Raw genomic sequence first — 12,164 nt, 5'->3', positions numbered from 1 at the left:
GAGGCTGCATGGTAGGGGTTGGTGGATGAGGCTGCCAGGACGTGCTGATACCTAAATTACACATTTATTCTGATGAAGGGTGGCGAAACCTGACACGCAACGGTGGGTTTGCAAAAATCATTTGCACTTGAGCACTGTGACCTTAATTAGCTGTTGCCACGGTGATGCAAGGGTCTGTATTTAGCTTGAAATACTGACCTGATGGAATCACAGAGGGATGTAGAGAGGCCACTGTGGTGTGTTGAGCTACGGCAGAGCTGTGACAGCTTGTGAAGAGGCATCTGGCAGTGTGGGGATGGAAAGCTGGGTGCTGAGCAGGCTTGACCTCAAGCAGAGGACACTGCTGCCATCATGACACGCTGCTCCATTGGTCCAGGGATGTGGGAAAGAGAGAAACCAAATAGGAAGTGTTTTTTGGGCAAAAGCTGACAGAATGAAAGGCAGAGATACCTGTAGGATTTTAAGACAGCTGAAAGGTCCTGGTGTTTTTTACACAGAGCTCCAGATTAGAGCCCACTTTGTCCTGAAACATCTTCAGGTGTCAGACTCTGCTTCCTTGAAGGAATTTATTGTTATTCAGGGTCTTAAGTGTAAGAGAAGTTCCATAGAACACTTTGTTGCCAAAATTTACTTCCTTGCTCATCTGCAGCCATTCCGAGGGAAGACTTTTCCTTTTGTCAGACTTGGTAGTACTGTAAATCTCACAGTTCTTCTTTGTTTCTTTTCCTATAGTTTGGGAGCAGACAGCCAAATACTTTTTTGCAAGTTTGTTGATATTTTTCTTGTCTGCTCCTTTTGCCAAGCTTACACAATTCTGAGCCTTCATGAGCCATATTCTGCTTTGCCTTTCTTTTGCAGATGATTTTCTACTTATCTGTCTTCATCTTTCTACTCTTACTGAATACTTCATTTCTCTAGTCTTGCTTTGCTTTCTTTGGAAGGTCTGTTATAACTGCCCTTTCTTGCTATTTGATGGTATTATAGTGCTCTCCCCCACTTTGTTTTCTCGTTCATGTATTGCTGCTCAAAGTTACCCTCTTGTGCTTTTTTCCCTTCAAGTTATACTTTAATAATCTTGAGCAACAGATTGGGGCACTGGCAGGGCACTTATGGGCACTCCACAGGGAGGAGCAGAGAAAAGAGACTAGTTCTGTTCATTCCAGCATCCTGTTGACACAAATTATTGAAGATATGCTAATAGGAGATACAACCACATAGACAAGTTTCAATGTTGTGTCAAAGTATCTTATGGAGAGGGAATAACAAACAAAATGTGTGCAAGAAGAGAAGTATTTTGAAAACCTATTTACTGTAAATCTTGGAGATTTTCAATGCTTGCCCATGTTTGGTTTAAAGAAAGAAATTATAAATATGTATTGCACTATAAGAAAATTCTGTGCTCATTACCCAAAACAAGATTTGTACAATAATGATGAACAATGGGATAGGATTTGGCTGTTTCTTGCTCTCTTCTATGTGCCAGAGGGGATCTTCTTAAAGGTCAAGGCTAAAGAATGCATACCTACAATCTGAGAAGACATTTAGGGATGTTCAGATTTGATGTCTGTTATCATGATAAATGTTAGAAATGTTAAGATGTATTTCAGTCGGTGGCTATAGTTTTATGTGTTTCATTAGATGAAACCTGGAGCCAGCATTGAACTGTCTTTTTATTTCCACCGTTCTGGCAAGATTGATCGATTTGACAGGTAAAGGCAGGGGCACAGGGCAGCCAGAGGTGGGGAGTGGCCTTTTGCTGCCCTGTCACTTTAGGAAGCTACTGAAGCAAGAGCAGTTCCTTTCTGTGGCTGCAGGACTGGAGCCAGGAGCTGCCTGTGTCCCTCAAGCAGAGCAGAGTTCCTTTTTTGAGGCGTTGGGCACCACGACATGGGTGGCAGGGCTTGACCAGCCCCATGTGATGGTGTGTGGCAAACTTTGTAACAAATTCCATTGGCCTATTAGCAAATATTTACCTCAGTAGTGGAGGTCTTTGTGACTGTTATTCATGTGAAGGATGTTAAAGTGAAGGCAGAGGTCTGTATCTACAGGGCAGCCAGAGAACAAACTGTCCACAGGTGCTTTTCCTCCAGTGCTGCTCTGAGCACAACTTTCTTAAGCACAAAATCTGCAGCTTAATTCTGTCAGCCAGTGAAGATTTTGGCCTTTTTGCCCAGTCTGCCAGTTAAAGCAAAACATGTTGATGGCTTTGTAGTGCAAGAGCTGGAAGTAAATTCACGAAACTGTGTCAGAAGGAAAGTGAAAACATTTTAAGTTTTCTGGTCAAAAGACAATTTTACTACCAGGTTTGAACATGGAACTGGAGCAAATTTCATAAATAGTTATTAATTGAAATGCATAACTAGAAATCTAAATACATGAAACCTAGCAGTGTGTTTGCTCTTTGCACCTCTTTATAGAGCTGCTGTAGTTTAATATAGCCTTGAAATAGAAAGGATATATTCCAATCTTGCTTACTGATTTTCTTTCCTAAAATAAATAAGCTCACTTGAAATTCCTTGAAAAAAAGCAGTGATATACCTGAATAATGAATATACCTCAGTGTGGTGATGATTTGTTTTCTCTTCCATACAGACAGAATATACAGCTCTATATTCATCAATGCTTGCTTGCACTCTGAAGTACTTTATATATGTACTGACAATGTATAGATTTCGCTTTGACCAGCATTTACTGCATTTAATGCAAAAGTAGGCTCAGATTTTTTAACTGAGTCCCTGAATTTCAGGGTAGATTGCTGCCACTTTTCCCTGTTGTTCCCTGCACTAAAAAGCAGCAGTGGGAGCTCTTGACATCCATTACAGACTTTCATTGCATTGAACATTTCTAGTGGCAGAAAATTCAAATAGACTTTTAACTGTTTCTTACCTTCTACTGAAAGAAACTGTATTTAAATAAAGGCTGTAAAATTAATCTGAAAAACAGGACTGTAAAGCTGTGGTTCATATCCCTTTTCTATCTGCTGTTCCTGCCACAGTATTGAAACTCAGAAACCCTCTTTTGTGCTTTCTTAAGGCAAATATCCATACCTGAAGGCCAGATTATGAAAATAAGGCTTGATTTCTTGTGCAATCTTAATGTGCAATTAAAAACAAAACCTGTGTGTTATATTCCCTATTAAGTACCTTAGAAGATCATTTTTTCAAGTAAAAATCCAGGTAGAGGTTTTATTTGCTTCTTTTATATACAACCATGGTGACTCAGTGCTGAGCAGAATCAGGAGGGGAGGACTCCCCTTCCTGATAAAGGAATTTGTCACCCATCCGGGAAAAGCCCTCCTATTGTACTTCCTCCATCAGGAGGACAGTCCCCTCTCCATCCTCTCCCCTCTCCCTCTACACAAGAATTGTTTCCCCACGTTATCTCCAGAAGTCCCACCAGCGTTGTCCTTCCCCACTGATTTCCTTGCTGACATTCCTTGATGTTTAGGTTCTATCCTTACTGCAGTTCCCATCTGAAATGGGTGCCAGGTCTACTTGTCCTGGTTTCTTTTATGAGGTTTCGTAACTGCCACACCTGCTCTCTGAAGTGTCTTTAGTTGATGGTTCACTTTAAAATGTTGGGTTTTTTAAAAAATGCACTGTTTGGGTATCGAGCACCTCAGAGAAGTCCTCTGACTTTCTGTGCTGAACTTAACAGAAGGTGGGTTGGCTGGTGGTGTCTGAGGAATGGAATTCTGCCATGGAAATCCACCATTGATTTCTTCATCTACTGTGAATTTTCATTGAATTCAGTCTTTTTTATAAAACCCTACTATTTGAACTGGAAAGTCTCAGGACCTTAACATCCCTCAAAAATCCCACAAACAATAAAATCTCTTTCTATTGTAATGAGCCCCAAACCTCTCTGAGAAGTGCTTAAGCCTGAGTCCCATCAAGATAAACAGGTGCACAAATATTTCCTTGCTCAGAACACTGAACTCCATGTTCCCACAGCAGTGGAATAACGTGCACATTCTCCTTGCTGCAAGAGCACCCAGGAAGGAGGTCCCAGAGCCTCTCACTTCCATAAACTTCTTTTTTTCCTCTGTAACTTTTCATTCTGGAATACAGAGTTCCAGAAGGCCTCTTGATCTAGGTATTACTTTATCATCATGGTATTACGTTTTGCAAATTCTTTTCTAACAAACATGTCTTGATCTGTTTTCTTCTCTTTATGCTTATAGGCTGTTTTCCTTCATTTTAATCTGTGTATTTTCCTTAAGTCTCGCTTTCCTCAGTGTTTACACATTCTGTCAGTGCTTCTTCCATCAGCCAAGGTGTTTCTTGTTGCCAGATGCTTTGCTGCCCAGCCTTGCAAGCCAAGAGGAGATGTTTTTGTGTCTCTAACTGTGACCCTTTTCTGGTTGTTCGGGTTTTTTTTTAATGCTGCTTGTTGTTGAAAACACTTTTTTTCTCTCATGGATGCACTGTGGTAATTTGTAGGCGAGTTCATGCAGTTCTTCCAAGGGCATGAGGTTTTTATTTAAGGCTTTTTTTTTTTTTTTATCCCGTAGAAGCTCCTAATGGTTTGTACCTCATCTGCTGTAACTCCAGTGTGAAAATATTCCAGCAGTTAATTACAGCAGTGATGAGCAGTGGGAGAGCTGTGCCTCTCAGAGGCAGTGCTCGTGCTGCAGGGCAGGTGCAGGAGCCAAATGAATGCCCTTGGAAATTCTGGATAACCTGGAGCAGACAGCCCAAATCGCTCTGGGAAGGGTCAGCACAATCCAGACAGGCTGAGCAGCAACATCTCAGGAGGTGCAGACAAGAACCCCAGAGGTCAATGGAGTTGAAGGTGAAGAAAGTGAGGAAATATCAGCTGCAGTCAAAGGTATAGAGGTGCTGAGTCCCAGAGCAGGGCTTGAGGGAAAAGTCCAGCGGGGGAGAGAGCTCAACTGGGAAGGCAGAGATCACCACCTTGCTCTTGTGTGATGCCGGGCTGCACGAGGGTTAGGGAACAGCTCATCCGTGTTGTGAAACTACCACTTGAGTTCCAGAGCAGGGTCCATGTCAGTAATCTTTCCATTTGTAGTCCAACTGTGTTGTCTTTGGCTTTGGATCATGATGGAAAACCACTGGAGGAACACCAAGTTCTGTTGTCAGTTCCCATCTTTTCTGTATTCTGTTAATGTGCCCAAACTGATCTGTAGGCACTGTTCCACCTTTCAGTTGCCATGTCAAACTCTGAATTGACTTTGGAAGTTTGAATACTTCCATTAAGTTGTCTGTCAGTTCCTGCTGACAGAGAAAAGTACATAAGCTGCAGTCAGTGGTCTGTTCCCCTCCATTCTCCTATTAGGTATCAAATAGCAAATCAAATGTGTATGAACTCACCCTTCTGGAAAAGTATTTAATGTTTACTAAGGTGTAAGAGAAGAAATGTTGGCCAATCACAACAAGGAAGCACATGGAGAGGGTAAAAAGGTAACACAGATACTTCCCAGGTAATAATAATTTCAAAACCCAGTCATCCAAACAAACAAACACAAAGACAATACAGAAACTATGTTTAAAATCCAGGCATAATGAAAAATCTTAGCTAAAGTAAATTGACTCCCCCAGAGTACATGTGTCAAATGTATCCTCCCAGCCCCTTTCACACAACTGCCTGATTCCTTCTCCCTCTGAAGGGTATGAAGTGTTTGTGTCTCAATCTGCTGACCTCCAAGGACCCCTGATATGTTTGCTCTGATGGTGCTTAGTCTGTGCTTTTGAACCTCTTTTACAAGGCAATTATGCTTTTCTGGAATGACCAACCATATTTCTGAGCCTCAGCCTGAAAAAGGACATTTCAGTCTAAAAACGGACTTCAGGATATTTTTTGTGGTGCCATCTGAAGGGGATGAAAAAGTCAATGTGTCATTTTCTTTATTAGATTCCTATAATGGAACTGTAACATAACCAGCCTATAATGTGACCCAGCTCATCTTTCAGCTTTGTAGTCTGCAGACCCTCTAAGGGACCTGAGCTGGCCACTGTAGGAAAAAGGGACCTTCTCTTTGTATATTGAAAGGCAAATCCCATTGCTGAGGGATCAGCATGCTCACATGTGATCATCCATGCTCACATGGTGAATACAGAAATCACATTAGAAACTTAGGAATTTTACTGTAGTAATTTCACCCACAAACACTGCTACTCATTAATCCATTTGGTAAGAAGCAAGTTTATGGATGGAAATCCAGAAGCCAACCGGTATTGCATGGAATTTCTTCATTCCTTAGGTGTGCCCACACCTTAGAGAAACCAAAGATAAGTCTCAGCTAAAAGTGCTATTTTTTATGACAGAAGGATTCAAGGAGTGTTCACCCATCCAAGTTTTCCTGTTTCTCCAGTCTTAGAGAGTGCCAGCTCCTCTGCATTGACTATCCAGAGAATTTTGCCATTGTTTTAGTTGTTACCACGAAGTATTAGATGGCTGGCTGGAGTTCTCCCACTGCCAGCAGAAGCAAGGACAGGGAATGAACACTCCCAACACAGAGAAATCTGTGACAAAAGGTTCAGTAACACAGCCCAGTGGTGCTGCCCTGCCAGGGAACAACTCTACAGCAAATGGGAAGCAGTTTGTTGCATGAATATCTTACTCAGCATCCCAGGAAATTCCCCACAGGAATGGGCAATGATATAAATCCTTCAGTCTGGCAAGAGAGATTAGCAGTGTGCTGGAATTAAAGATAACACAAAGCACCGTCTGGAGTAAATAGTTTTAAATATCATGTCTAATTTTCTTTGAGGGAAAAGTTTGTGTGGTTTGTTCAGGAGCAAATCTGAGCCTTTCAGAGATGACACACGTGTAATTAAGCACATTTTAACTCAACTAAAGTGATAAGCAAAGTAATTATTCAGATTGTTATGAAGGTAGCAAAGGGATTTTTGGTAATTACTGCTTGGTTACAGCACATTCTGTGCAGTCAAATTTCGAGTGTTCCAGTCTTAGGGTGATGAAATCCCAGAAAGCTTTTATATGAAATAAAAGGGAATAAGTGCCTTTTTGGCTATGTATTTCTTCTTATCTGTGTCATACCTTGTTGGAGAGGTACAGCTGGCCGCCTTCTCTTCTGCTGTGGAGGAACAATCTATAGACCTGGATGTGAAAGCATTTAATCCTGACTAGAAAAGAGAAGAGCTGACTTGACAGTGAATGTTACAAAATCCAACTATTTTCCTGTTAAACTAATGCTCTGAAAACTGTAAATACATGTACCTAAGGTCACCCCTCTTTGAGCTGAAAATAAGATGCAGAATTTGAAAATGAGAAGTAAATTCAGCTACCTAAACTAAGAACTTTTTTCCACTTCCTTGTTTTTTTATAAAGATTTTGAGAAGACATCTGCTGAAATACTAAGCTCTATGACTTTATTTTTTTAAAGGAATTATTAAAATCTCCCAGGGTTTTTGGCATCCATATAAAATACTTCATTTAAATATAAAATGGTTCTACTGGCATTTTCTACTTCATGACCATCTCATGGCTGAAAACAGTCAGCATTGGATTGGATAGTTCAGCAGTTTATCATCTAAAAAGATGATGCTCTTGCCCAGGACTGGTATTTATTTGCTTTGGCTGCTCAACAGGAAAATATAAAAAGATAATAGTCCAGATCACACTTAAAAATTGATAGAAGCTCATTAAAACTTTAGGGAAATTCCCCTTTATAAATAGCCCAGTAGGAATCAGGAAAAATAATAAATATTTCTAGCAATTTGTGGATGCAAAAAATTCTATGTGAATTGAGGTTGAATTTAGCAAGATGCCCTTTGGGGAAGAAATGTTTGACAGGAGATTCCCAGAATTGTAGACATGGAGGTGAAGCAGCATCCCAGCAGGGGCAAAGGATAAATCATTCCCCTGACTGTGGGAAATCTGAGATATTTCCTTCCTCTGTCTCACAGATTGCAACCTACTTTTCCTACTTGCTATTTCATAGCTTAGTTACTGGACTAGAGGATACTTTAGAGTGATACATGGGTGTTGATGCTATTTTAAGTAAACAAGCATTGGCTAATATTAATCTGAATTGCAGCTTTCTTACCTCTTGCATGAATGCCACAATCCCTAAAAATAGGGTCAGTTTCTCACTGTCTTTTTCTCACTCTCAGTGAAAATGGAAAAGAGACTAAGAAAAGAATCACAGGAAATACAGTAATAGGATTTTTTTTAAAGTTTTTTACCTAAAGCTAGGTAAATAGGTTTATTTTAACCTAACAATTTATTGGCAAATATCGTGTATTTAATAGGAAGTATTTGCTTGTGAAATTTTGAATTTGGATTTTGCATAAGAACAGCAATAACTAGTAAGTTGTCAGGAATCCTATTCTCAAACCACCTTATTTTGGTAGCTGTGATAATATTTCCTTTCCTTGAGGTCTGATTTGTACAGCACACTATCCAGCTACAATTTCATAGGCTTTTGGTGAAGACTACTCATCATTAAGGTATTTTCCACTGGAATTCCAAATTTAAAGATGTATTTTACCAAACCTAAGTAAACACCACTAAATTAAACAAATCCTCTGTGCCAGCTGGAAATGCATGCAAGGCTTTCGTCGGGGTTTTTTTGCCTTTAAAGAGTTTTTGCTCTCCCTGCCACCTCAGACTCTTCTCAGAGTAGGTATTTTATCTGCATTTATGGACAGAGTTCTGTTGTTCTCTGCTTTTTGTGCTGTTTGCAACCAGCAAATCCCACTATTCAAACTGTTGTGCTGAGTTGTTTATGTCTCCTCTTGGCATAATGACAATTGAACACATCACAAGCATGGCCGAGCCAGAGCTTTAGAGTCCTGGAACAACACTGGGCTTGTGGCTGCCAAAACCCTCCTGCTGCCTGGAAACCTCCCTGAGCCCCACACTCAGGAGTGAGGTCGGTTTTGAACCCCTACAAGAGAAGAGTTATCTGCTCACTAAAGAGGAAGAACAGCCCCCAAAGACATTTCTATTTAATAAAGAATCCTTTGTCTTTTTGTGTGTAAATGTTGTTTTGCTTTCTGTGTTAAGGTACTGCAGTCCAGAGTAGGCTGGATGTGCCACCAAAAGGGCCGAGAAACATTAATAGAATATTATATTAGAATATTGTAATAATAGTCATCATCATCATCATCATGGCCAGGCTTCACGAACGAAGATTTGGGAAGGGCTCTCCCCACGGTTGTTGCAAGCGCGTTGGTGGCTGAAAAGGCCAATGCGAGACAGGCACGTCCGACATTACAGGAAATGATGTCACATGGAGCCATTTAAATTATCCACATCTTTGTTGATGGTGGAAGGGTGACCATGTGGTACAAGGCTGCAGCCTAGGAAATTAAGATTCCCCTGTTTGTTCCTCAGCTGACCTGTTACTGTGACACATTTATTGCTTTTATCTCTTTGCCAACTCTGTAAAATCATGTTTCAATGTCAGGGGGGTGCCAGACACTAAATTAATGATAAACCTGGTTTTTATATTAAAGACAGTAGAAAAGGTGAAGTTATAATGATTTTATTATCAGTATTAAAATCAGTTTAAAATATATAGACAATGAGATATCTGAAATCCAGTGTTCCAATATATTTCATTTTCTGTACCTGTGAGGACTTAACTCTTAGAGATGTTGTTCGGTGTTGATCTCTACATGAAATCTCAGTTTAGATGGATTAAAAAGGTGTGTGTGGGAAAGAGGAGTAGAAAGGCCACGTGTACTGGGCGTGTGGATTTGCTGAGTTTATGAAACACCAAAGACAAGAAGCAAAACAACAGTATGAGATCATTTGGGTATAATGTGGTTTCACTCCTAAGCTTTCTGTTTTCTTTTGCTTTATTTTGCAGTTTGCCCAGCTGGTGTCTGTCTACAAAACTTTGGGTCCCGAGAAGTTCCCTTTAATCGAGCAAACATTCTACCCAAATCACAAGGAAATGGTAGGTGCAAGTAGCAACACTAAATACACTTCCTGGCTGTGTAAAGCAAGAACTGTAACACACTGGTCCTTTTTCCCATTTACTGTCCATTTTAAAAGCCATGTGGAAAGCTTTCAGGGGAATGAGACTGAGTGACTGCTTGAAAGCATTGTGATGGTGAGCTGGAGGATTCTCAGATGGGAAGGCAGTAATTTTTTAGCTAACCAGCTTCACATCTTGAAGAGATTAAATGGTGGTAAAGACAGTGAACAACCGTTGAAGTGCAAGAGTTACTTCTCTGGTTTGTTTTCACCCCAGTCCTTTATGATATGTTCAAAGTGTTTATTGTCTTTGGAGATGATGCACAAGGCTGTGTGCTGATTAGTGTTCGGCTTTGAATTCACCTAAAATCAGGGTGGTTTTTACTTGTGATCTTCATGTACCTGAGCCAACATTGATTCCCAGTCCCTTTCAGACATAAATGCATTCTTAAAAATAACACATATGACCTTTACTCATGACCTGTGTTATGCTGCGGTCATTTTTTTCTTATTTTTCTTAGGATTTCTAATCAGAAATTCTTTCCTGAGTATATTTCTTGAGAGGAAACACTGAGAGAGACTGGAGAGAGGCTCTTTGCTGATTGAATAGCCTGGCAGAGAAGCATCAATTATTACAATAATTGAATCTAATCCATTCAGTATATGTCCCACAGCTGGGATTCAAGTACTACAGCAAGGTCAGGATATATCTGTGAGTCAGCTGTTTGTGCAAGGTCCCTAAGCTGTCATTGCTGTGAGTCTGTCCTGAGACTCTGGCTGGCACTTTGTTAGCATAGGTGGGACCTCAGGTAAGCCCCGGGAACAGCAGGTGACTGAGATCCCTTCTGAACTCTTCCCACATCTGCCTCATCCTTGGGTAACAAACACAGTATGGAGCAGTTCTGCTGTAGTTTTTGCAAGAGTGCCAGGATGGCTCTTCATCCTGCTTTTCCAGTTCTCTCTGGTTCCTTTGGATTATGAATTCACAGATGTTTCCACTTCTCTTGTCATATATGACACTTCTGAGAGGAGATTTCACCACAGTGAGGTGGCACACAGAGGTTTCATAGAGCCAAAGGTACTGATCTGGAGCAGCAGGTCTAAATGTTGTCCCAGATGGTCATATCTTTCCAGAGGGAAAGGGGGTTCTGTTGATGGATCTGTCAGGAAAATATACAATGCACAGGAAGTGTTTTTTGCCTTAGGCGTTCCTTCGTGACTGGTAGAGAGGCAGAACCACATCTCATTTTGCAAGATGCTTTTTTAAATAGTGATAAGTTTTTAGATCTGTTTTCCTAAGAATATCTAAGATATTCTTATCTGGTTTGTCATTTCCTGCTTGCAGTTTATTGTTCTTTCTTCGTTATTTTATCGTCTATTCAGGCCCCCCAGGGAACTGGCCGTGGCATCTCACCAAACCTGTCAGAATTCAAGGAGCATCTGGATGGTGCTCTTGGGTGTATAGTTTAGTTGTAGGCAGTCCTGTGGGACTCCGTGACCCTTAACTGGAGATAATCTATGATTTTATTGAAAAAGCAAGTCTTTTGAATGCATTACTAAATTGCAGTACATAGAAACAAAGAGCATATCCTATAATTTTGGGGCAAGAATTAATGTTTTAGATTTATAAGTTTATATGGCATATTTTGCTGTGGAGTATAACAACTGTGTCAGTGGTTCCCCCCCCTTTGTTCCCCTATATGCTCATTAAAGTCTAAGCTGCTAAGTTATTTACCTTTTGTTTGAACTTTTGAATGTTGTTCTCCACAGCTGAGTAATCTTCTTTACATATTTTATGTAATGAATGTTAATCTAGAGAAAATGAACACGTTTGGGTATCGCATTGCCATATGTGGCTTACAAGTGCTGGAATAACTGACTCTGATGGGGCTCATTTCTTTGGTTTTATTCCTTCTGAAGAAAGGATTTGGAACTCTGTGGCTTGGGAAATAATCAGGCAACAAGATAACACTGTGTTCAGATTTCTAGAATGGGTTCTAAGATGGTCTGGGTACCAGTCTTCTGTTGCTAAACTGAAAACATATCATGCTATTTATTTTTTGTTTCATTTTTTTGAATCCTTTAAAAACAGCTGGCCTCATTTGCTTATACAGAATTCGGAAATTACGGTTTAAAATATTTGTTCTGTAGTTCCTCCTGTGTTTGCTCCTTCCTTTCTTATTCCTTAAGGGGAAACCTTAGGGAGCTCTCCCTCCCCTGCAGTTTAAACGAGCACTGGGAGGCACAGGGGC

At 40.5% G+C, this 12,164-nt stretch overlaps 1 protein-coding gene across 1 annotated transcript in view; it reads left to right on the top strand.

Moving 5' to 3' along the window:
- Nucleotides 1-12,164, top strand: part of SYN2 (synapsin II) — a 170,134-nt gene that overhangs the window by 73,372 nt on the left and 84,598 nt on the right. Inside the window, exon 5 of the mRNA XM_027666035.1 lies at nucleotides 9,803-9,892. Coding sequence (XP_027521836.1) covers nucleotides 9,803-9,892 — 90 coding nt within the window. The remainder of the gene's footprint in view (nucleotides 1-9,802; nucleotides 9,893-12,164) is intronic.

Source organism: Corapipo altera, unplaced genomic scaffold, assembly GCF_003945725.1.
Source record: "Corapipo altera isolate COAL_440 unplaced genomic scaffold, ASM394572v1 101, whole genome shotgun sequence".
Classification (NCBI taxonomy): domain Eukaryota; kingdom Metazoa; phylum Chordata; class Aves; order Passeriformes; family Pipridae; genus Corapipo; species Corapipo altera.
This window is presented reverse-complemented; position numbering and strand designations above follow the sequence as displayed.